This window comes from Mustela nigripes, chromosome 5, assembly GCF_022355385.1.
Source record: "Mustela nigripes isolate SB6536 chromosome 5, MUSNIG.SB6536, whole genome shotgun sequence".
Classification (NCBI taxonomy): domain Eukaryota; kingdom Metazoa; phylum Chordata; class Mammalia; order Carnivora; family Mustelidae; genus Mustela; species Mustela nigripes.
The window spans coordinates 16,689,560-16,713,773 of record NC_081561.1 but is presented as its reverse complement, the minus strand read 5'-3'; the positions used below and the strand labels follow the sequence as shown (position 1 = coordinate 16,713,773).

General features: G+C 44.2%; 1 protein-coding gene across 2 annotated transcripts in view; it reads right to left on the bottom strand.

The window, feature by feature from the left end:
* Window positions 1-24,214, bottom strand: part of CAP2 (cyclase associated actin cytoskeleton regulatory protein 2) — a 137,274-nt gene that overhangs the window by 6,000 nt on the left and 107,060 nt on the right. For both annotated transcript variants that reach the window (XM_059398939.1, XM_059398938.1), the window contains 4 exons: window positions 5,896-6,085; window positions 4,689-4,864; window positions 3,483-3,606; window positions 3,266-3,348 (listed from right to left, as the gene is read on the bottom strand). In XM_059398939.1, the coding sequence (XP_059254922.1) occupies window positions 3,266-3,348; window positions 3,483-3,606; window positions 4,689-4,864; window positions 5,896-6,085 (573 nt within the window). The remainder of the gene's footprint in view (window positions 1-3,265; window positions 3,349-3,482; window positions 3,607-4,688; window positions 4,865-5,895; window positions 6,086-24,214) is intronic.

Sequence of the window (24,214 nt, the reverse complement as noted above, 5' to 3'; positions counted from 1 at the left end):
CCAGATTGTTTTTAGAACACATGCCCATCCTTAAGAAAATGAGGATGTATTTCAAACTTAGAAACATAAGAAATACACCAAATACTTAAACATGTATGTCAAACAGCTTTATCAGAGTTTAACATTTTGGCTTATTGGCCTTTTTTTTAGGACAATTATCTTACAGCACGGTCAAGTCCTCCCTGTACAATCCGGCACCTCATGCACTCCCTCCTCCTTTCCTAGATGAAACCGCTCTTCTGAATTTTGTGCTGACCATTCACAGCCAGGACTACCCCTGAGTCAAGTGACCTGGAGCCCTCAGAAGTGTAATTTCTTTTTAAGTTTTTATTTAAATTGTAGTTAGTTAACAGACAGCGTGATATTCGTTCGGGTCCTCACAAGTATACTTAACAGGTGTGTATTGTTTTCCATGTTTTCAATCTTTACATAAAGGGACACATTGTCTAGTGCCTGCCATTCTGTCATCTGTCTTCATTGCTCAGTGCTGCTTTTTGAGATCTACCTATTATTATTCATAGAACTACAGTCATTTTTGTACATAAAACTATAGTTATTTTATCTTATTTATTTCTTTTTTTAGAGCAAGAACATGCAAGTGCCCCGGGGCAGGAGGGGCAGAGGAAGAGGGAGAATCTTTTTTTTTTTTTTTTTTAAGATTTTATTTATTTATTCATGAGAGAGAGAGAGAAAGTGAGGCAGAGGGAGAAGCAGGCTCCTCGCTGAGCAGGGAGCCCCATGCGGGACTCGACCCCAGGACCCCAGGACCATGACCAGAGCGAAGGCAGATGCTTAACCATCTCAGCCACCCAGGAGCCCGGAGAGGGAGAATCCGATGCGGGGCTCGATCTCCCGATCCTGAGCCAAAACTGAGTTGGATGCTTAACCAACTAAGCCACCCAGGTGCCCCTCTTTTTAGATCGCTTTTAAAAATGGTTACATGGTAACTATTTTTGTCTAGAATTTAGAATTTTTAAGTAGACATATCTTTTTGGATAATTTCTGTTACTTCTCAATTTAGAATTATTTTTCCCTCCAGAAATCTGATGAATATTTAGAACTGTTTTCTTCTACTTCTGTATAGCTTCATATTTTATACGTCATTCAACTGGTTTTTAATTTTGAATGTGATGTATTTTCATTGAAAAATGCTGACTCCTGGGGCACCTGGATGGATCACATGAGAGTATGTCTAGGATACTTTTCACCTGGCTAAATAAACAGGTGTTCTCACCTTGGTCACAGAATATGATTTCTGTGACTTTGCTGGTGGGGTGGGGGAGATGTTGGTTAAAAATAATGTGAAGTGGGAGAAAGCGCGGATCTTTGATGCAGGAACTTCCAGTATCCAAAAGAGTTCTTCAGAAATTGTGGCCTCATTATTAGGTTTAGGTAAGCTATGCTTCTCCTTGAGAAACTGGACTTCTTCTGATGAGTGACATCCTTAAAATTTTCAGGCATGATACTCCGGGAGAAGCAGGACTGTCCAATTAGTGAATATATGTGGTTGGCAGAAATGCTAAGTTGGGAGCTGGTATTACGGAACACAAGCTTCATGAGGGTGAGGATGTTTATCTCGTTTGCTTCCTGCTATTTGTAGAGATGAGAGCAGGACCCCGCACATCAGCCGCGTTCAGTAAACATCTGGCAAATGAATGACTGAGGGCGTGCTCTATGCTATGGCTCACATTTTAGGACCTAAAAAGCAGGAGCCCAGGATGGTCTGGTTTCCACCGCGAAGACAATGATATGGTAAAGGCCTGGGTGGGCTTGCTTGGCTACCCTCTCCCAAAGTGGCTCTCTGTCCAGGAGGGGGATTTGGGAAGCAGCGGGAGCAGAACGGTTAGGGGGCAGAGCAATACGCAGATGCGCTGCAGAGAACACAAGCAACTGGAATGGGAAAGCATCACAGGTCCCCTCAGAGCCTGTGCGGCAAGACCACTGGGAATCTGGGCTGCAGAGGACTGAGACCCCCACCCCCAGCTAACCTTGTGTTTCAGGGCAGGGAACTCGGGGTCAGAGGTGAAGCCAGCCACCCAAGTGCACGTGGTGGGTGAGGACAGAGCCGGGGCTCGCCTGCCCAGTGCATTAACCGGACACACAAACCAACATCTTAACTAGCAGCGAGTGCAATGTAAAATGTCCACTCGAACACACTCTAGTTAAAAGTGACAGCCGTAAAAAGCCCGATGAAACAAGAGGGAGAGATCTGTAAAACCAGAATCCAGTTTTAACCAACGTTATCAGGAAACGGGATCGTAAGGGGTTAATTAACAATACGAAGAGAGGAGCACCCGGCTGACTCAGTGGGTAGAGCATGGGACTCTTGATCTCAGGGTTGTGAGTTTGAGTCTCACGGTGGGTATAGAGATTACTTTTAAAAAATCTTAAAAAAAGAAAAAAAAAACACAGTACAAAGAGAGTATAATTAAAGGTGGAAGTTAGAGTTGGCCAAAGGCAGGAGGTCCTTTAGCTTTTGGCATATTGTAAAATCCCACTGGGTTAAATAAAAATTAACTAAAGGAATGCACATTTTTCCCTAGTTTGCAAGTTCAGTTCCAAACCTACTTTCCAGGTTGTTTGGTCAGATTACCTCACTGACTTCAGACAAACTCCTCCTCCTCCTTACCCAGTTAAGATGCTCCCTGAGCAAAGAAAATTCTCTTCAGGACAGTGTTGTTAGGCTGGGAGCATCTCTTAGTATCTGTGTTCATTCATTAGTGGACGCCTCCCGATCACCACCTCCCCAAACATTTATTGGGCACCGGCTGTGTGCAGGGGTGCTGTGCCAGTTTCTGTGGCCATAAAGACGAATTATGTGCTCCTGGAACAGGCATGGTAAACAGCGACTGCGGTGCAAGATAGGATGTGTTGTAAGAGACTGAAGAGAAGGAACTAACACCGTCCAAGAGCGGGCTGGATGACAGACGATGGGAAGGAAGAGGAACTCTCTAGGTGGACATGGCCAGTCCTGCGCAGGCAGCTGGATGGTCTGAATAAAGCTGCAAAGGGGGCATAAGGCAGGGTTGAAAAGGCCACTAATATGGGGACGCCTGGGTGGCTCAGTTGGCTGAGCATCTGACTCTTGGTTTTTGCTCAGGTCATGGTTATCAGGGTCGTGAGATCGAGCCCCGCGTCAGGCTCATGCTCAGCAAACACTCTCTTTAAGATTCTCTCTCTGCCCCTCCCCCAACTCACTTGTGAGGAAATAAATAAATAACAATAAATAAATAAAATCTTTGGAAGGAAAGAAAAGGCTCCGTACCTGCATTTGAATATCCTTGGAATTAATCACCTCCACGATGCCTACCACGTTGTCAAACACGAGGCCGAACTTCTTACAGTTGTCTAGGAGAAACAAAACAAAGCAAAGCTCCATTCAACGCCCACAGGATGTTTATACAAAGCGACCACAGTGACCAGAGGGGGCCCAGAGTGACCACCCGCGCCCCCCCCCCCCGCCCCCCCACTCACTGCCATACCGATTGTAATGGAGTTGATTTTTCCTTTTATCCGCAGAGTGGACTTGTTGCATTTGAAAATGTAAGCCACGTGTTTCAGTTCCGTCTCTGAAATCACCAGGTCATTCCTGTCCTCTTGGTACTCCTAAAATGAAAACACACGCACATACGGAATCTAAGGACATACAGACGGATCGGGTCCCTGACAAGCTGAAATTACCATGTGGTTCAACAGTCATTACAGCTTTCTGACATGTTCTTTCCAAATCACTTTTTCCCCCCCCCTTTTTTTTTTTTAACAGAGCAAACCTAGGTCTTCCTCTGTTATTGTAATGATGGGGATGGATGGAACCAGGGTCTGTCTGTAAACAATCAAATATCAGGCACCCGGGCTGGTGGTGGGGAGGGGGGAAGGTGGGACCTTTCCGTTCAGTCTCTACGCTGAATCTGGACTTCACGCTGCAGCTTCAAAAACGAGCTGGGCAAACGGGCTGGAATGATGTTGGTGTAAGCCTGTGTGTACTGTCACCGCACTGGGGACTCTGGCCCTCCAACTTCGGGGAAGCTCCCCGGCCTGGCAGGAGGCACCAGCTTTCATGCACATTTGAAGGGTCTCGGTCCTGTTCGCACAAAGGTTGGAAGTGCTGGGTGGCGCGGTAGGTTCTGTTCTTTCTTTGTCAGCGGGACAGACGTCCTCCAACCAGAATGGGGCACAGTTTAGAAGTTGATGGAAAGAGTGGTCAAGGAGAGACAGAAATAGAAAGGTGGGTGCCGGGCTGAGGTGAGGAGGGAACAGGGAGCGGTTACTTGAGGGGCACAAGGGTCCCGTTTTCTAAGATGGCAGGAGTTCTCCGGCCGGACGGGCTGATGGCCCCACAGCCATGTCAATGCACTTCATGTCCAAGGTCATTAGATACACTTAGATGTTAAGATGGAAAATTATACGTTTTGTGATTTTACCACAACTTAAAAAGTAATTTAAAAACACTGCGGAAAACAATGTACAAAAAATAAGCAAAATACACCAAAAACAAGTCGATGGAAGCTTTCAGACATGCCCTGGTTTCTACTGTAGCCGGTGGCTTGCGTCTTTGTCGCGTCTCTCAGAAACCCCTAAGACCTCAGTCAACGGTTCAGCCTCGGTAACCCTTCTACCTTAGTCCACAGTTTAGCAACGGTCCTGTGCCGGGAGCACGTCGGGAATAAAGAAGAAAGGGCTTCACTCACTACTCTCCATTTCTTTCCTTCCAACTCGAACACAGGAGCATGCTTCTGAGAAGAATGGGAGTGGGGGGTCCTGGGGCCTGGAGCGTGGCTTTTGGTAGGAGATGGAGTTTGTCCTCCTTGAGCCCGTAGACTGGGATTCTTGTACGTCTTCTGGTCATCTGTGACGTGCCGGAGCCCTGGGAAGGTAACACACAGTCACGTGTCTTTGTGTTTTATGCAAAGGGAAATGCTCCTCACTCCTTAGATCAATGTGATGCAAAGAGCACAAGGAATTTTGATAATTTCCTAAGAGTCTAGTGTTCTCTCAAGGTTAATGACAGGCAGAGTCTAAGACCTTATAAACATAGTATTCATTAGAAGCTCTGCAAACACTTTTTTAAATTGGAGGAACCTCTTCTTTAAGGAGATGACAGATACAAATCCTACAAAAAGCAAAGCACATGGACAAAAGGGATGACATGATTTACTTCTTTTCTCATGGCTAAATCATTCCCCAGGCATAACCTGCAAGGATACAGCATCCCAGCCAGTATGTCAGAGAACGGAATTGTCTTTAGGGTTATGAATCCATTCTCTTACTTTGCAGATAAGGGAACAGCCCAGCCAATTAGAGCCAGAGAAAAATTTAGAATTTGGTGCTCTTAGCTCCTAGCCCAGTGCACAAGGACAACTGTAAAATAGCTCCTATTACCTGTCTAAAGCAAAAATGCATTTGTATAAACCTTATTGTATAGAATGCATATACATCCTGACATATTTTAAATGTTGTATGATTTAAAACAAAACTGTTCATGGTGAGAACAGAAGTACTTTAGTGATAGAATTATTTGGCAAGCCTGTACACTGCCTGAGGACAGAGATGTGATTGTTTGACATTTTATTTCACTTCATCTTTTTATTTTATTTTATTTTTTTATTTCACTTCATCTTAATGCCTTGGTTGTAGATGGGGCTGGAGCGTTGGAGGCTTAAGTGGTGATGCAGTGCAGTGGTCCACTTAGAACCCAGAGTCTCTGAGTTTTTCTTTCTGGTCCATGCAACAGCCCACTGAGCCCATCTGCCTCAAGGTGAAGAAGGCTGCAGGCTTCTGCTTTCCCAGCAGCAGCTCCCTGTGTGTTGGGACCGGGATGGAATGATGCATTATGGGCTCTGGGGATCTGTGTGCCTGGAGCCAGAGGGAGACAGCATCAAGGTCCAGTTTTCTCACCTTTTGTAATTCCTTCTCCTTGGTTAAGCTGAGCGAATAGAGCAGAGCGTGAAGGGGAGGGCTCCTCTCTTTTGCCTTCATTCTCAAAGAGTGGCGGTGGCCCGGGGGGAGGTGGAGGAGGAGGGGGTGGAGGAAGGCCAGGCCCAGGGGAGAGGACTGACAATGTGGATGCTGTCGAGGCCACTGGACCCTGCGGGAAGAGAGAAAAGGGGAAGCATTGCCTTCAGACTGATGCCCTCACTTGAGCTGGGATTTTGCTAACGTCACTCAGAACCTGTTACCGGAGAGGAAACAGGGTTCAACATTCACAAACGGGCACTGAGGGGGCACATCTGTGCATCCTGGGTCTGTTTGGGAGCTCTGGGACCGAGGTGGGGATCTACCCTGGGAGTGGAGATGACTGACAGGTACAGCCCTGTTGGTGGAAATGGGGTTCATGCCGCCAACGCAGGGGCAAGCCAAGCCTCATTCCCAGGGTCATGTCCAAAGCTCAGGACGTGAAACAAACCAGCCTTGGCCAGTTGAGAATTGTAAGAAGAATGCAGTCCGACTGACAAGAGGATCTGACTTTCTGGGCCACTGGGAACTGCAAACACCAATGAGAGAGAGAGAGTCGTGGAAAATACTCAGTGGTTATTAGGTGTTTTTGAAACCTTTTGGAGCAGCCTAAGAAAGAGATACTCCAACTCTTCCTCTGGAGCTCATTTTTTAATGCCTCGAACTGATCTTCAAGGAAGGGCGTTGTATGACCTGGACGCCCATCAGATCTGAAGGTGATCAGCGTCGAGGACCCACCTGATGGCTTCATTCATCTGATGCTGACAGTGAACTGACTAGAACCCAAATCCTTTCTGAGCAAGAGCTATGCTTACTCTCAGTTTTGCTGCTGTGTGAAATTCAAATTTTTAAAAAATATATTTAATTATTTTAGAGAGAGAGAGAGGGAGAGCATGAGCAGGGGAAGGAGCAGAGGGAGATAATCTCCAGCAGACTCCCTGCGGAGCAGGGAGCCCGACACGGGTGCTAGTTGGGCTCGGTCCCACGACCCTGAGATCACGACCTGAGCCCAAACCAAGATGCTTGACCGACTGAGCCAGCCAGGTGTCCCATGAAATTCAAATACTGTTTTCAGTAGGAAGTTTTAATAAAGCCTACATGACAGTAAAAGGTGCTAGACAATAGAGGAACTTAAAACTAGTAGGATAGAAGCACACGTATGCCACAAACTTGGGTGAAACAGCATTTATTTTACAACCTGAAGTAGAACAGTAGACCTAGGATAAGGAATTATAAGTTAGATCAAGTAAAAAATGGTCAGGAAAATTAGGGGCACCTGGGAGGCTCAGTTGGTTAAGTGTCTGACTTAAAAAAAAATTTTTTTTTTGAGATTTTATTTATTTATTTGATGAAGAGAGAGATCACAAGTAGGCAGAGAGAGAGGGGGAAGCAGGCTCCCCACTGAGCAGAGAACCCAATGCGGGGCTCAATCCCAGGACCTTGAGATCATGACCTGAGCCGAAGACAGAGGCTTAACCCACTGAGCCACGCAGGCTCCTCCAAGTGTCCGACTCTTGGTTTCGGCTAAGGTCATGATCTCAGGGTTGTGAGATCGAGTCCCACGTCAGGCTCTGTGCTCAGGAGGAAGTCTGCTTGTGTGCTCTCTCTCTCTCTCTCCCTCTCTCAAATAAATACAAATCTTTCAACAAAAGTCAGGAAAGTTGAAAAAATTCAGAGTGACGGAAATGTGGTTTAGGTTCATATATTTCCAACACCAAGTACAAAATATAAAACATGTAAGTGCTAAATATTAACAAAGATGGCATATTCTTAATTTGAATGAGCAACTCAGTGTTTCAAAGTATCAATATCAGGAGGTTTTAATCTATAGTAGTTTCCAGTTCAAATAAAAAAAAGTGCTATTTTCAAAGTACTTATTTAATCCTTATTACGTGTAGAATTACTCGTATTAAAGATAAAAGATTCTTCTCTCCTTCAGAATGCACGTCTTAAAAATGGAGTAGGCTGGAGGTCTTGTCTCCTGAAGCGATAATTTGTGATGTTTTCTTGTTTCTAAGAAGATTAGCCTCAGCCTGACTCCAATAGGATCCTTGGGTCATGCAGAGAACCACTACCCAATTCCTGAGACTGGCCAATTTTTTTTTTTTTCAAAGTCTCTTAAATGTTCACTGTTATGTCGCTGGGGTGAAATCTGAGAATTTGCTCTGAATCATGAACAGCGTATAATCTAAGTTTTGCACACCAAATGTGTTCTGGTGCTCCGTTCCAGATGCTAGGAGCCCCCAAATATTACTTTTACCCCTAAACACGTAATACAGGGAGTGAAAGGCCAGACCCTCTCCTCACATCTGAAGCACCACAGCTTTCTAGTCCTCCTATTTTGAGGAAAGGAGAGAGCATACTGGCTTCTACATCTTAGAATGATTGGGATGGTGCCCTGTTCTCAGAATTCAGTCTCCTTCCCAGAGCCATTAGGGGACACTGAAACCAATACGCCCCATATTCAACTTTCTGGAACTTCGATACCTTCAGAGGGCTGACCCGGGGAACCAAACAAAGGATTTACTACAACAATGGTTGGATATAAAAGCCAAAACCGAAGAGAACTCAGGAGCAGCTGAAACTCTCCACTGATTCTTCGTAGCTTCTGGCACATTCCTGCTGCCCGCCCAGTGAGGGCACAGAACGAGGCTTAACAGTGAGTGCTCAGCCCCTCACTGCAGACAGCATCCTCAAAAGCAAACGGGTTAGCCCTCGCCTTGACAGGGCTCCGGGGGCTGTCCCTTGCAGTGCAACCTGTCTTTGCCTCTTGCTCCTCTCCTCCTCGCTCCCTGGATGTCCCAGAACAGGGAACCAGAGACTTCTGCACCCTCCCGAGGGCCAGCCACACCCACTGGAATCACAGCCCAGCACGGATCTTCAGGCGTCCCAAGTGGAAAGAGAGGGAAGATGGTCGGGGAAGGGAAGGGAGCCAGGAACTCTGCAAAGTCTAGTGTGTGCCAAGTGCTGACTGTTTCCGTTCATTTAACAGATATAGGACATAGGACAGGCTCTATGCCAGAGGTTCCCAAACCTGTGGGAACATTAGAATCATTGAGGGGATCTGTTAGAAATTTGAAAGCCCAGCCCTCATCCCAGAAACACGCTCTGGGAAGGTGCGACACGGGCATGTCTATCGTTTGAAGCTCCCGAGGCGATTCCAATAGGCAGTCAAGTGTGGGAAGAATCATTCCAGGCTACCTGCTGAGATTAATCTTAGTCCTCATAATAATATTACTAGGACTGTCTTGAAATCCCTATTTAACTGAAGACAAAGCAGGAAATGAGGAAGACTGACCCAACAGTAAAAGGCCAGTAGACGGCAGAGACAGAATTCGAGCACATATCTGCTTGATTCCAAAGTCTTCTTCAGCAAAATCCTGTATATTATTTTCAGGATTAAAGAAAAAAGTCAATAGTGTAATTTAAGAACCAGAGACATAGGCTACCTCAGCACATATGTAGTGTGTTGCTCTTGGGGCTTTGGCTCGAAGACACATAACGGAAGTATGGGGGGTGTTGTTGTAACTGGGTTAATTTTTATCTCCACTATGCCTTGCTCTGGAAGCCTTGGGTGTTGAACCCCACATCTCAGCATCAAGTCATTCTTGGTACGGGTTTGTTGTGACTCTATGCCGTTGGTTCGAGAAACTGGCCTCTTGCCTTATTCATCTTTCCCGAGTACCTGGTTCCATTAATGGGGCATCTGCACCCAAGTGTTGGTTCCTTGCCTAATGGTCAAGTTTTTCTGGCATGGGGACCTGACCTCTCTCTCTGCTCTTCCCCCCACTCGCTCACTCTCTCTCTAAAATAAATAAAATCTTAAAAAAAAATACTATTTTGATATGTTGATGAACCAAGTCTCAAATAACTTAGAGCCCCAGACTGGAAACAAATGAAAACACATTTTACTAAAGTCATTGTTAAAAATGACCTGCAACTTTAAAAAAAAAAAAAAAAAGAAAGAAAAGCAGCATATTTATGACTTTAAAGGGCCACATTCAAGGTGCAAAAGTTCGCTTCTGTTGCAGCAGGAGCACAGCACAAAACCTAGAAATGCTGGTTTTTGAGAGCTATTAAGATTAATTTTGAGAGCAGATGTTTGATTTATACTTTTTTGGGGGGGGGATGGACAATGGCTATCTGTGAATCTCTTCCTCTAAATTAATTTCAACTGTCCTGGGAACAGCTGCTTCCTCTGATTTTAAATATACAAACTATAAAATAATGAAACCATTGTATGCAGCATGTGGAAGGCTTGTAATGTTTTGGATATATATGCCATATATATAACATGCAATACAGTTATGAACTAATATACACTGCATTTTTTTCATTAAATGTTACTTGAAATTAGCTACTAATCACTTTATTACTTTAGAATTTAGATTTTATTCTGCAGAAGAAACTACTTCTGGTTCTTAAATGAAACCTCCTTATTGTTTTGCTGGTGGCAATTACGATGTCATTAACAACCCATTTTTATCCCCAATGGCAAACCATTGCCCTAGTGATCTAGTTAGTTAGGTTACAGTCTAGCTTTGGATCTAAATAATTTACAAAAAAGATTCCACTCCGATTATCCATTTTGCTAAATTTGTAGAAAGTGGGTCTAATGGGGGTACTTTTAGACAGAGGTTTTCTATCTTTGTGAAAAATTAGGCAAAAAAGTGAAACATAGCTGCTTAAGTAAAAAAAAAAAAAAAAAACAAACTACCAACATCGTCTCTGTTTGTCTATCTCTTGGCCCTAAGTTTTCCATCTAAGATTTCTCTGCTTCATAATTGATTTGTTTGGGGACGCCCGGGTGGCTCAGTTGGTTAGGAATCTGCCTTCGGCTCAGGTCATGATCTCAGGGTCCTGGGATTGAGTCCAGCATTGGGCTCCCTGCTCAGCAAGGAGTCTCTCTCCCTCTGCCCCTCCCCCTACTCATGTGTTCTCTCTCTCTCTCATATAAATAAATAAAACTAAAATAAAATTAATAATCCATACTAATAAAAATAAAATTAATAATCCGTATTAAATAACGGATTTGGAAATCTTCAAATCTTACACTTTAAATTCCAAGCTTTTTCAAAGCCAACAATAATAGTAGCAGATGGTTTGGTCTCCATAGAACCTAACTCTGTAACGGATAGATTGAAAGTGAATTAGGCTGAGTAGCCTCATCGGTCAGTCCACTCAGCGCACGTTTCCCGAGTGCCTCCTTGCAAGGAACTGGGTATACGGTGAAGTCAGCATGCACCCTGTTATTAAGAAACACGTAATCTAGCAGGGGTGTCACATGCACAAGTAAGTCATCACAGACGACGCAGCTGGATGCGGGCCATGCGTAACAGGAACTGGGGCGTGAAAGGCACAAGCGAGGGCATGACCGACTCTCCCCAGGACAGTGCGGTTACGGGAGCCAGAGAAGGGCTGTTGTGGCCTATACCTGGGCTGCACCATCCCATGTGTGGGAGAGGATGGGTTCCTATAAAGAGAGATGCCGAGGGAGAAACACACATGCAGGTAACATTAAAGTGGATAACATCCACCTTTAAGAACAGGTCAGCCAACCTACATTTTGGCCCGTGTTTTTATCAGTTTTTAAAAAAGCAGAGACTAAGAAAATAAAAATACCACACAACAGACTCTTGGAACCAGTGGACTATGTCCCATACAACACAGTTTCTGCTACAATGTCTCCTCTATGAAACTAGCTTAGTGATTATAATAATCTGACCCGCCTGTCTGGCCAAGTATTTGTGAAGATCACAGATAAAGCTACAAAATGAAACATCTGCCATGCAGTGGTACTATTTATGCCCCCCCCATCCCTTGCCAGCCATCCTTTCTTTATGGTCCCCACCCCAGGTCCCCTTCACACTTACACACAGCTGCCTTCTGATTCTGGATCAGATTCTTTCTCTAGCTGCCCTCCTTGGAGCCAATCTGACCCATCCATCCCCTGGTTTATAGTTAGTGACCTCTAGGTAGCAGTGACAAGGTACATGTGCCTAATTACACACTTCAGCAGCAGTTTAAAAATCGCAAAGCCATTTTAGTCACAAATACGCTTACATTAACGTGCCACAGTTGCGGGAATTCTAATTGTTTTACAACTGAAATTCTTGTTCAAATGCTGTTTGTTAATTTCCTAATATAGCATCTAAAATTCAAAGGTGATGGGGTGCCTGTGTGGCTCAGTCGGTTAAACATCTGGTCATGACCTTGAAGTTCTGGGATGGAGCCATGTTGGGCTCCCTGCTCAGGGGGGAGTCTGCTTCTCCCTTTGCTCCTCCTTCATCCCCCTGCTTGTGCCTTGCTCTCTCTCTCTCTCTCTCTCTCAAATAAATAAGATCTTTTAAAAACTTTTTTTAAAGATTTTATTCATTTGACACAGAGAGAGAAATCACAAGTAGGCAGAGAGGCAGGCAGAGAGAGAGGAGGAAGCAGGCTCCCCGCTGAGCAGAGAGCCCGATGCGGGGCTCGATCCCAGGACCCTGGGATCATGACCTGAGCCGAAGGCAGAGGCTTTAACCCACTGAGCCACCCAGGTGCCCCAAATAAATAAGATCTTAACAGAATAAAACAAAATAAAATTAGATACGAGGGTGAAGAGCCACTCCTATACCACGATAGGAGGGAGGGGTTAAATGAAGGAAATACCAGTTTGAGAACTAAAGACTTTCTATACACATGACCAACTGTTCTTGTTGCAAAAAAAAAAAAAAATACTTCACAAATTCATGATTTAGGGTTTGTTTATATTTTAGAATCAAAAGTAATTTCTTTCTATTTTTTGCAAGATGTACTTTGATCAAGAACTTAGTGAATTGATACATTTCCAAATTTGTCAATTTCTATACGTGCTTGTGAATTTTACTTTCATATTTATATCACGCTTTCATTGGCAGACAACTATAATCAAGAAAAAAGATTGCACATAAACTAACAGATGATCATCCTGCACAACATAAGTAGAAGCCAAAGGGAATTATGACTTTCGCCTCTATTTTCTTATTTTTATCACTTCCTATAATTCTGAGACTTCTTCTGCCAATGAAAACAAAGTTTCTGGGGGCCCTTCCAAAAAACAGTTAAAAATATTACAATGAAGTGCTGTATAATATTTTAGGCATATGTTTATTAATAATTTTTTAAAAAGTCAATTTTGGGACTATTTCCTATTTCATTTTTGGTAACAGAACACTACTTGAATTTTAGGGATGAAATACAAAGATGGTCCCACAATTTTAAAGGAAATGTGGGGCCTGTTTTGATCACTTTTCTGCAGAGGCAAGGTTCCAAACACCCTCATCTCAAGAAGCACAAGAAGGGTCATGAAGATACATCGCATGGTTTCGTCAATGACGTCTGATGGTCTCTGTCTTGCCCACCCTTCCCGCCTCACGTGACCTCTCATCATTCCTTTGACGACCTGGAGGGATGTGAGCTATGGAAGCCGATGAAGAAGAAACAGAACAGAAGAAAGTCCCTTCAGAGGAGGAGTAACAGGGTTAAGTTGGAACACAGCCTGGGAATAACATGCACAGTCTATATTAGTTTGTGGAAACCAGTAACTTACGGTGTTTATGCCTGTTGTACTCCTAACTTATGTATCCGGATGTGGCCCTTCAAAAAGGTGATGATTTCTGCTTTACACGTGCCAAGCAGAAATGCTTTAGTGAAAGCAGACCAAGCCTTCGGAGCAGCAGAGTCTAGAAGGATCTATTGAGCACCATCTAATTTGCGCAACTGATGCAGCTATTTTGCACAAATTGTCTTGGTAAGTAGCCTTAATTATTAGTTTGCCCTTGCTTTGCTACTGCTATCTGGAACAAATCTGGCATTTCCAGATTGTCTTGTCTTCTTGTTTGCCAGCACTGGCAGCTTGAAAATATAATTTCTCATCAAACAAAAAAAAAAAAAAAAAAAGGAAAGATAAATTTTCCATGGGAAAATTTTCCAGAGTTAAAGATAGCAGAGTATACCCATCAAAGAGGCAAACTATAGATAGCCAATAGTTATAGGAAGACGGAGAGTGACATGTGGCTTGAATTATCTGTTCAACTATTTCATTTGGCCAGAAAAATCCTAGGTCTGAACTCTCATCAAATTAAAGTGTTTGCTTTTCTTTCAGATGTTAGGGTCTTGATGAAATGATAATATTTCTTGTAACTTCATATATTCCTTAAATTTCTTAAATTTATATGAATTTCTTACATTTCTTAAATTTCTTATATTTCTATATCAAGCCTATAGTATATGCTTGGTAAATGATGGGGTGAAGGAAATAACAGTTGTTAGAAAGATGATTGACGTTTGGCTCTATGAAAGAGTTTTTTGTTTTTTTTTTTTAAAAAGAAGCTTTAGCATCTCCTGAACTTTATTGTTGAAACACACGAAGAGTAGCTTTTGTCTCAACTGCAGGCTCCAAAATTCACAGGGAAGTTTAATTGGTGCTCAAGTCTGGGAAGAGGTCTGTGGGGAGCTCAGCTTGCATCATGAGATGCAACCCAGACCAGTGGACTGTGGTCTGGGCGGGGCTCTGTGCTACATTTGCTACATTCCGGGCAGGGTTTGTCCTACCTGCACCTTCCTCCCTTCCCTTAAGAAATCCTTCTGGCTTCATCTAATATTAGCGTGCATTTATTGAGTTTACACCAGCTGGGAATTAGTGGCGAGCAGGTGGCAAGGGACAGGTGCAGGGGAGGCGTTTGGGACCAATAGTCTGCTGCCTGTTATAAAATGCATTGTCCATTTTGGTTACCACCCTTGGAGAGAAGGAACAGAGTCTGTGGCTAATGGAGTAACATGCACAAGGAACAGAGTCTGTGGCTAATGGAGAAACATGCTGGGAATTTCATCCTGAAGGACTGTGATTACAAATTAATGTGTTCAATGTAGCCAATGCCACCTGGCATGGCATTTAAGGTCCCGTACCAGTCCCTACTGCAGATTCCAGGCTGAATCAGGGCGGGGTGGGAGGGTGGGAGGGTGGGAGTGTGGGGGTGGGTAGAAAGCCCTGCTTTCATGAGCTCCTGGCCCCGGAAAAGAGGGGAAAGAGAGAAGCACTTCGGTGTTCCCAGACGGCAGGCTCTCAGCTCTCAGCCTTTGTGTCTTTGCTCAGGCTGTGCCTTTGTTTGGAAGACTTCCCCAATTTAGAGTCTGGAAAACCCTTGCCTATCCTTCAAGGCTCACCTCAAACGTCTCCTCTTTTTCGTAGGTTTTTCTCTCCCAAGTGCAGATTTCCTCTTTCTCTATTGCGAGCCTCCGTTAGGAACCCCTGTGTTAGGGTTGTTCCTGGTATACGGCAGTTATCTGCCAATCTGTCAGTGAGTTCAGATTTGGTCATGAGCCTGAGCACAGGAGAGCCACTCATTCTTCATCTGCAGGTCCCCGGTAATGTGGCCCAGTGCCTGAAACATGGCAGGTGCTTCATAAATATTTACTGAAGTGAATAAGGAACTGCTTCACAACGCGGAAAGTGCTAGGCATCATAAAAGCAGCACAAATTTTAAGGGGTGCTGTGGAGGTTCTGTGGGGCAAAGGGGAACTTCCAGCTTGGGACACAAGCAGAGGAGACGGGAGAGGATCTTGGAGAGACCATTTGAAATAGGCTTTGAAGGTTGGCTGGACTGGATTTGGCACAAGGAAGCAAGAGGAAGGGGGAGCGGACACGAGCCTTGTCATTACAACAACTATTTGCAACTTGAGTGTTAGTTAGCATCATGCAAGAATTTACAGACCCATGTGAGTGATGTCTTTCTAAGCATTACCTCCTTTTTTTTTTTTTTTAAGATTTTATTTATTTATTTCAGAAATAGCAAGCGAGTGAGCAAGTCAGGGGGAGGAGCAGAGGGGGAGAGAATGAGAAGCTGAAGCAGACTCCAGCTCAGGATGAGGCCAGACGTGGGGCTCGATCCCACCATCGTGAGATCATGACCTGAGCCCAAACCAAGAGTCATATGCTTCCCCCACGGGGTCACCCAGGCGCCCCTGTAGGCATTACCTTCTTATGTGGCACATTTGTTTAATCAAACTACCACTGCTTGAAACTATCTTTGAAGATTGCCTTCAGATCTATTTACAAAAACATACAAACCAAGCAATCACTCATGCTCTATACTCTGTTCCTTTTGATTGAAAAGAGTATTACTTGAATTAATACCCCCCCCCCCCCAAAAAAAGGGTCTTAATGGCTTTTGGCCATTTGAAAAGATAAAATTCACTTTTTTTTTTTTTTTTAAAGATTTTATTTATTTGTCAGAGAGAGAGAGAGGGAGAGAGCGAGCACAGGCAGACAGAATGGCAGGCAGAGGCAGAGGGAGAAGCAGGCTCCCCGCCAAGCAAGGAGCCTGATGTGGGACTCGATCCCAGGACGCTGGGATCATGACCTGAGCCGAAGGCAGCTGCTTAACCAACTGAGCCACCCAGGCGTCCCGATAAAATTCACTTTTAAAGAAGGAGGATTTGCTATCATTTAATACCCTAAAAGAGATGGGCTGAAGGAAGGCTTTACTGGCTCTTGCCCTGGCCGGGAAGGACAGGGAGATAGACAAAAAAAAATACAACCACGGTCATGATTAATGCGGGGGCCGGTCTCAGGAAGTGGACAAGTCCCCCCGGGGGAACGATGAGGGCTGAACTTGGACCCAGAGGAGCGGCTCCTCAGCAATGAATGTGAGCCCCGGGGTACCCAGCGTTGTTCAGCTCTAGGCTGGAGTGACAGCTGAGCTCACTCAACACCTCCTCTGGTTCAGGCACCCCCCGTTCTGTTCTGGGGAGCACCTCTGCCTGCAAGCCTAAACCACCACCTTCTCATTTTCCTAAGAGTTGCTGCAGGAGAGGGTAAGGAACAGGACATTGTCAGTTGCACCACTGCCTTCAACGTTACACACAAAAGAATTTTAAAAGCACACACCTTAATTAAAATATTCCCAAGGCGATGTTTTAAATAAATTAGGAAGGTGTATTAACTTGCTAGCCCTCAGGTTAAGAGAGTTCAAAGTTCTTGTTGAGAAAAAGTGCTAGTAAATAAAATAACCTTTTAAAATTTTAATTAATTAATTAATTAATTAATTAGACAGAGAGAGAGAGCACAGGCAGGGGGAGAGGGAGAAGCAGGCTCTCTGCTGAGAAGGGAGCCCCATGTGGGTTTTGATTCCAAGACCCAAGGATCAAGATCTGAATTAAAAGCAGATGCTTAACTCAGTGAATCACCCAGGCACCCCTAAAATAATCTTGATTGTTAAGGTTGGCACTTTTAAAAGCTATTACTCTTTTGATTTAGGAAGGGAAAAATTTAAAAACTCTAAAAAATTTACATATTTTTATTAACCACTAATAAAACTCAGGTATTTGACATAATAAACATGGTTTTAAATATAAAACATGTAGAGTGTTATAGTGTAGCTAACTCTGAACCACTGTGTATGAAATTGTAGATATTTATTTATCTATTTTATTTTTTTATTTAAATAGGCTCCATACCCAGCGTGGAGACCAATATGGGGCTTGATCTCATGAGCCTGAGATCAACTCCTGAGCTGAGATCAAGAGTTGGACACTTACCTGAGCTGCCCAGGTGCTCCTGTAGATGTTTATTTTTGACCTATACTTACTCCACCAAAGATATAGCTCGAGTACAAATAAAATCCTCAAATAATCCCCAAGCTTCAAAAGGCAGAAATCCAAGTTAGAAGCAATAATTCATCCAATCAGACAACTGATCTACAAATGATCCAGAGTTCATAACACAAAGTCAAGCATACTCCTTCCTTCTATGAAACTGCAGCTACCTCCAACCCCCAGCAGCTGTTTTCTAGAGATCCTTGATTCACTGCCGTGTTCTCGAGGATAGCCAAGATACGGAAGCAACCTGACTGTTCACTGGTAGACAAATGGATGAGGAATGTGTGGTACACACACACACACACACACAGAGGAATATCACTGAGCCATAAAAAAATGAGAGTTTACCATTTGTGACAATATGGATGGACCTAGATGGTATTTAACTAAATGAAGTAAGTCAGACAGAGAAAGAAAAATGCCATATGATCTCACTTACATGTGGAATCTAAGGAACAAACCAAAAGAAACAGATTCATAAATACAGAAAACAATAAATAAAAAAATAAAATAAAATACATACATACAGAAGAAACTGATGCGTGTGGGCACGAGGTCAGCAGAACAAGTGAAGGGGACTAGGAGGTACAGGCTTCCGGTTATAAAACAAGTAAGTCTTGGGAATGAAAAGCACAGCAGGGAATACGGTCACTAATGTCGTTAACTCTGTGGGACAGCAGGTGGTCACTGGACATGGTGGTGATCACTTCCTAATGTACATAAACACTGAATCACCGTGTTGTATACCCGAAACCAAGAGAGGACTGTGTGTCAACTACGCTTCAATAAAATAATAACATGAAGGCCACCAATAAGGTGGACGATGGCAGCCTCTTCCCATGTCCCCAGACAATGCTGCCCCCCAGGGTTTCTCCTCCATCAGGTCCTCTTTTTTTTGGTCCCTGCATCCATTTAACTGCGGTCCTCAGACCCTACCCCTGCTTAGTGACTCCACCTGCCTGCTGCAACCCTCCACGCAGAGCATCTCACCTGCCCTGAAAAGACAAATTGAAGGCTCCCATCAAGGTTTCCTTGCTCCTCTCCTGGGTCCTCTTGTGGATTTCCCCGTCTGTACTAATGTTGCTGGGATTCTCCCAGATTTCCAGATTGGAAACTTCGTGTTTAGGTTTGATCTCTCTCTCTCAGCTTTGTCCTCAACTTGGTGTCCACTCTCTTTCTTTACACTTTTGCCCCCACTCACCAGGTCACAAAGTGATTGCCACAGCCCCAGCCATCCATTAAAGCTTCCCAACATGGATCGGGGCCTCTGATCTCTTCTCTTTCCCATCTGTCTTTCACAACTCCTGAATCACCATCTATGGTGTGCTTGCTTTTTGCTCAAAAACCTGTGGTGAAGGAAAAAACCCTGCATACTACATATGAACTTATCTTCTTAGGGTTAAGACATGCAGACAGACTTCACCACCTGGCCCCGCCTGCCTTTCTGGTCTCAACTCTTGCCATGTTCAGCTCTGCAAAATTCACAGGTTTTCTCTCAAAGTATTTTGTTCATGTCCTATGCGCATAAGCCAAATTCCCTGTTAAGAACTGCCCTTTCCTTTACTATCTTTCTAGGGCTCTGCGAACTCCTACTCATCCTTCAAGACCCAAACCAAATGTCAGCCCTTTTGTTGTCCATTCCTCTCACCTAGGAAGTCTAATTAGCAAGGTTTAGTTTCCAACAGAGCCTTATATTATTGTTACTTATTTTCACATCATAATTGGAACCTGCCGCTTGCCAGCAGAGACTGTAGCATAAATAGAATGTCTGATGTGTGCCTTGTCCCTGGTAGGTAGCCAATACATGGCTATTAAGTAAATGAGTTGCTAAATAAATGGAAGAGTAAAAATGAAAGATCTCTCCTGAGTCTCCCTCCAGTTGGACTCCTCCGGTCCAACTTGAATATACTACAGCAGTGTTTTTCAAATCTTATCACGCAGGTAAGGCACCTGGGGCAATCTTGTTAAATGCAGTTTCTGATTTGGGGGGCCTGGGGTGGGGCCTGAATTCTGCTCCCCCCACGTTCTGTGTGAGCGCCGCGCTTTGTGCTTACTTCCAGCGGGGCTGCATCCGTTCATACGTCCTTCAGCAAGAATGTGAGTTTCAGGGGACAGGAACGGTGTCTACCGCGTCTTATATCCGCTTCTGCATTCTCGGCACCTTGCCCAGAACCTGGGTCATGGTAGGTGTGTAAGCTATGTTTGTTTAATTACTAGTTTCTTTGAGGCTGTTCAAAGCCAATGCCTGGCTTCCTTCATTATCTGTGCATTTGGAACGACTCTGCTAGTCCATGATACTCCTGACTCCCTCGGAGCAGTCTGGATCTTCTCCGTAGGAGAACAAAAGTAATTGGTTACCCAAAGCCCCAAAAGGGAGCTAAAAACCCAGGAGCAATTAAGTCGACTGAACACAGCTGTGGTCAGGTAGGCTGGAAGGAGCCACTCTCCGAGGCCCGGAGCCCCGCGGAGGAGATCAAGGAGCTCTGTGACCCAGGCGAGTGACACACCGTGTCACGGTAGTGAATGACACTACCGACTCACTTTGATCAATAAACCTAAGGCACAGGTTGGATACAAGCTCTCGATGAAAATTTTGATATAAAAGATTGAGAACAGTTTCCTTCTGTAAGAATCAAGAGGGAGCCAGAGAGGCCAGAAGACGGGAAAACTTACAAGACATACATATTTAATGACATGCGACAGGGCCTACATTATTTATAAGTCAGAATGCCCTCTGGCTGAGTTTTAATTTGCTCACAGCGAACTGTTACGCTTGCGTTTTGTTAACGGACGTTTGGTCTTTACACTGAGGAAGAGGATCAAGAGAAAGCTCGGCGCCCAGAAAAGGGAGTGATGGCAAAATGTTTTGCTTTGAGAAAAATAAAAGCCCCCTCGTCTGTCACTGGGCCACTCCCAACTACTTGTGTTTTTCTGGAGGTTCGATGCCTGGCAACTGGGGTAGAGCACAGATGGGTTAAAGGCACATTCCTAACAGAAGGAGTCCTGGCTTCATGCACGGTCACTTACGTGCACTTTTATTCCTCTCCACGACTCATTACACCCCACTGGTTCCCAAAACTAAAGGAACCCAGGGAGACCTACAAAAGGACCGAAAGAAGTCAACACGTTTAATACCAAAAAGTTAAGACGACAAACAGGTTTTGTCCGATTCACGAAATCCTTTCTATGACCTCTTCCTGGCCAGGGCCACACAGAACACAGTAACTGTCTCCAAGTCGATCTGGCCAATTCATAGAAAAAAATCAGTTATTTTGGTAGTTTTCAGTGTGAGGACAAGGCCTTGGCTGTTCAGCGCTTATTATCTGACCTACAGGAACTGCCAACGATATTACAAATCTGACCAACTGCGAGGGATGACAAGTAACAGGGTCTCCCCTGGGCTCCTGCCAAAGGGCCGATTTATTCGACAAAGTGCGTGTGAGCCGCAGCGCTGAGGACACCACATGAATTAATACTGTAAAGGGTCGCCAGTAATTAAACGGAGAACTGCAGGTTGCTTCTGGCGCCGGGTCCTTCTGGATCACGGTCCTGGAAAGGGACAGTTTGCAGAAATGAGATGTCATTTCCCGCAGTAAACGTCACAGGACGTTCCACAGAGATGAGCCCACAGCTGCTGCTCGCCCCCGCCGCGCCCGCACACTTGTTCACAGACCCTTGCGCCGGGCTCGGGCCCCAAGAATCGCCAGCCTCCAAGTCTGACATTTCGCCCTGACAACTGAAGGGAACAACAGTTGCCTGACACAGCTGTGGTCTGAGGGCGAATGTCAGGAGGTGGGAGCTGGCAAGGCCGGTCCCAGCCGTGAACTCAGGGGGAGCGATGACTTCGGAGAGCCCGGAGCCTCAAGCAGCCTGCTGCTGGGCCCCCAAACCCCCAGAGGGCTCAACCCATAACACCTGATTTGAAAATGGAGAAAACACAAGGGTTGCTCCAAATACCGAGATGTTAAGTCACCCTAAGCTTTCTGACTGTGTCCCTTACAATGGAACGTGTCTCTTCAACCTTCTGAGCACGGAGGTGTCAGTGAGCGCCAACACCCTGTCGTGCTACGTCCTCTCGGATCCCCGTCGTCTCATAAATACATTCTGTCTGTGTGGCTGTGATCAGCGGGCAAAGACGTGAAGTTACTCCTACTTATTTTTTCTTCCCAAAGGCCATCTGATCAGAGCATTCTAACAGCCCTCGCAAGAACGCTGTGATTCTGGCTGTGGACGTTTTTCATTCACTTTGCCGCTATGTTGATAGACTACGGTCTGTCCGAGCTTACTTCGGACTATGGGATCTTTTAAATAGTTTTTAGTCATTTGGATTTAAAAACTTTTTTTTGTTGTTTAAGGTTTTATTTGTCTGTCAGAAAGAGAGAGAGAGAGAGAGGGAGCACAAGCAGGGGGAGGATGTGGGGGGGGAGGGAGAAGCAGGCTCCCCGTGGAGCAGGGAGCCCAGTGTGGCTTTGATCCCGGGACCCAGAGATCATGACTTGAGCTGAAGGTGGATGTTTAACGGACTGAGCCCCCCGGGCATCCCAAAATCTTTGGTTTTTATAATATACTTTGTAATACATGTGTGGGTTTTTTTTTTTTTTTTAACCCCAAACCTTAGAAGAAGAGGACTAAAATATTAGGAAATGTATTTCTATATGTATGTCTTAAAGCTTGTTAAAGTATTTTGCAGGGGCACCTGGATGGTTTAGTCATTAAGTGTCTGCCTTTGGCTCAGGCCATGATCCCAGGGTCCTGGGATTGAGCCCTGTATGGGCTCCCTGCTCAGCAGGGAGCCTGCCTCTCCCTCTCCCACTCCCCCTGCTTGTGTTCCCTCTCTCACTGTCTCTTTATGTCAAATAAATAAATAAAATATTTATTTAAAAAGAAGATTTTACATATAGGATGTTCACTGAACCAATACTTTCTTACCATAATCCTTCTCCACTTTTAATATCTGGGCACACCTTCCCATTAAAGAAGTGAAGCAGGTGCTCTGGTTTATAACAATTACCATTTTATCTATCTATCTATCTATTTATTTATTTATTTTTGAGGGTGAGAGAGAGAGAGAGCACCGGTGTGCACACACAGGCGCACAGGGGGAGAGGGGCAGAGGAGAGAGAGAACCTTAATTAAGCAGGCTCAGCACCCAGCTCAGAGCCCGACACGGTGCTCGATCCCACCACCTTGAGATCACATCCTGAGTCAAAATTAAGAGTTGGACGCTTAGCTGACTGAGCTACTTAGGTGCCCCTACAATTACTATTTTATTTTATTTCATTTTATTTTTTTACAATTACCATCTTAAATCATATTCTCCCATTAGCATAACATGTGCTCCATACATAATAGCTGCCACTACTCTTAGGTAATCCATGCCACCCAATGCCTGCTCGAAGGATTATATTTTATGTAAAATATATACACACATGTATAAATATGCCATTTATGTTTTATAACATGTTTTTAAAAATGTACCATGTGTCAGGTCATGAAATCGGTTCAGTGGGTCTCAGCCAGAATTCTATAAGAAATGAAATAAAATAGAAAAAAATATTTGAATACATTTCACTTGTTAAGAGACAGAAGTGTTCTGTAAAACTTGTTTTAATGTTGTGAACTGGTTGTGTCTGGTGTGTACGTAGTAATGAACTGTATTTCTCACTGTTAGTTGCCTTTAAAAATTTGAAAGCTATTGTTACAAGGCTTATATTTCTAATGAAAATAATGAAAACATAAGTATTCACTCTAGAATAAAGGGAAACAACGATGCTTATTTTTCTATAACTAATATTTGATTCTTTTTTTAGAGGGGGCAGGAGCAGAAGGAGAGAGGGAGAATCTTAAGCAGGCCCCGCGTTCAGCCTGGAGCCGAAATGGGGCTCGAGCTCATGACCCTGAGATCATGATAGGAGCGGAAATCAAGAGTCAGACACTCAACCAACTGACCCCAGGTGCCCCTAATATTTGATTCTTATCTTATATATTCAAAACACCATTACTCAGCTTTGTACAGTGTGGTAAAAGGTACTGAAACCATTTAAAAGTAATTTTTTTCTATGGCTGCCATTAGAAAATTAATTGCCAAAAAAAAAAAAAAGAAAATTTATTGCCTAGCTTTTGGCAACATGACTATTTCCCACAAGTGGGTTCTCTTTCCTTTTCCATTTATTTACTATGAGTATAATAAGAAGACATCCAGGGACTCTTGCTGTTTAGTTTACTACTCTCTAGTGATGACCTATTTTCACGGCAAACACATGACAATTCCCCTTTATGACAAACTGGTCTGTAACAAGACAGTATCTCATTGGAAGTGTAAAAAAAATAATTCTAATCCATCCACCCAAACACACACCTGCATCCCCATTATAACTTTCTATATTAAAACACATAAAGTGTTTATGAACTCTTCTCAAAAATCGTAATATCTGGGGTGCCTGGGTGGCTCAAGTGGGTTAAGCCTCTGCCTTTGGCTCAGGTCATGATCTCAGGGTCCTGGGATCGAGCCCCGCATCGGGCTCTCTGCTCAGCGGGGAGCCTGCTTCCTCCTCTCTCTCTGCCTGCCTCTCTGCCTACTTGTGATCTCTGTCAAGTAAGTGGAATCTTTAAAAAAAAATCATAATATGATAGGCAGATGAAA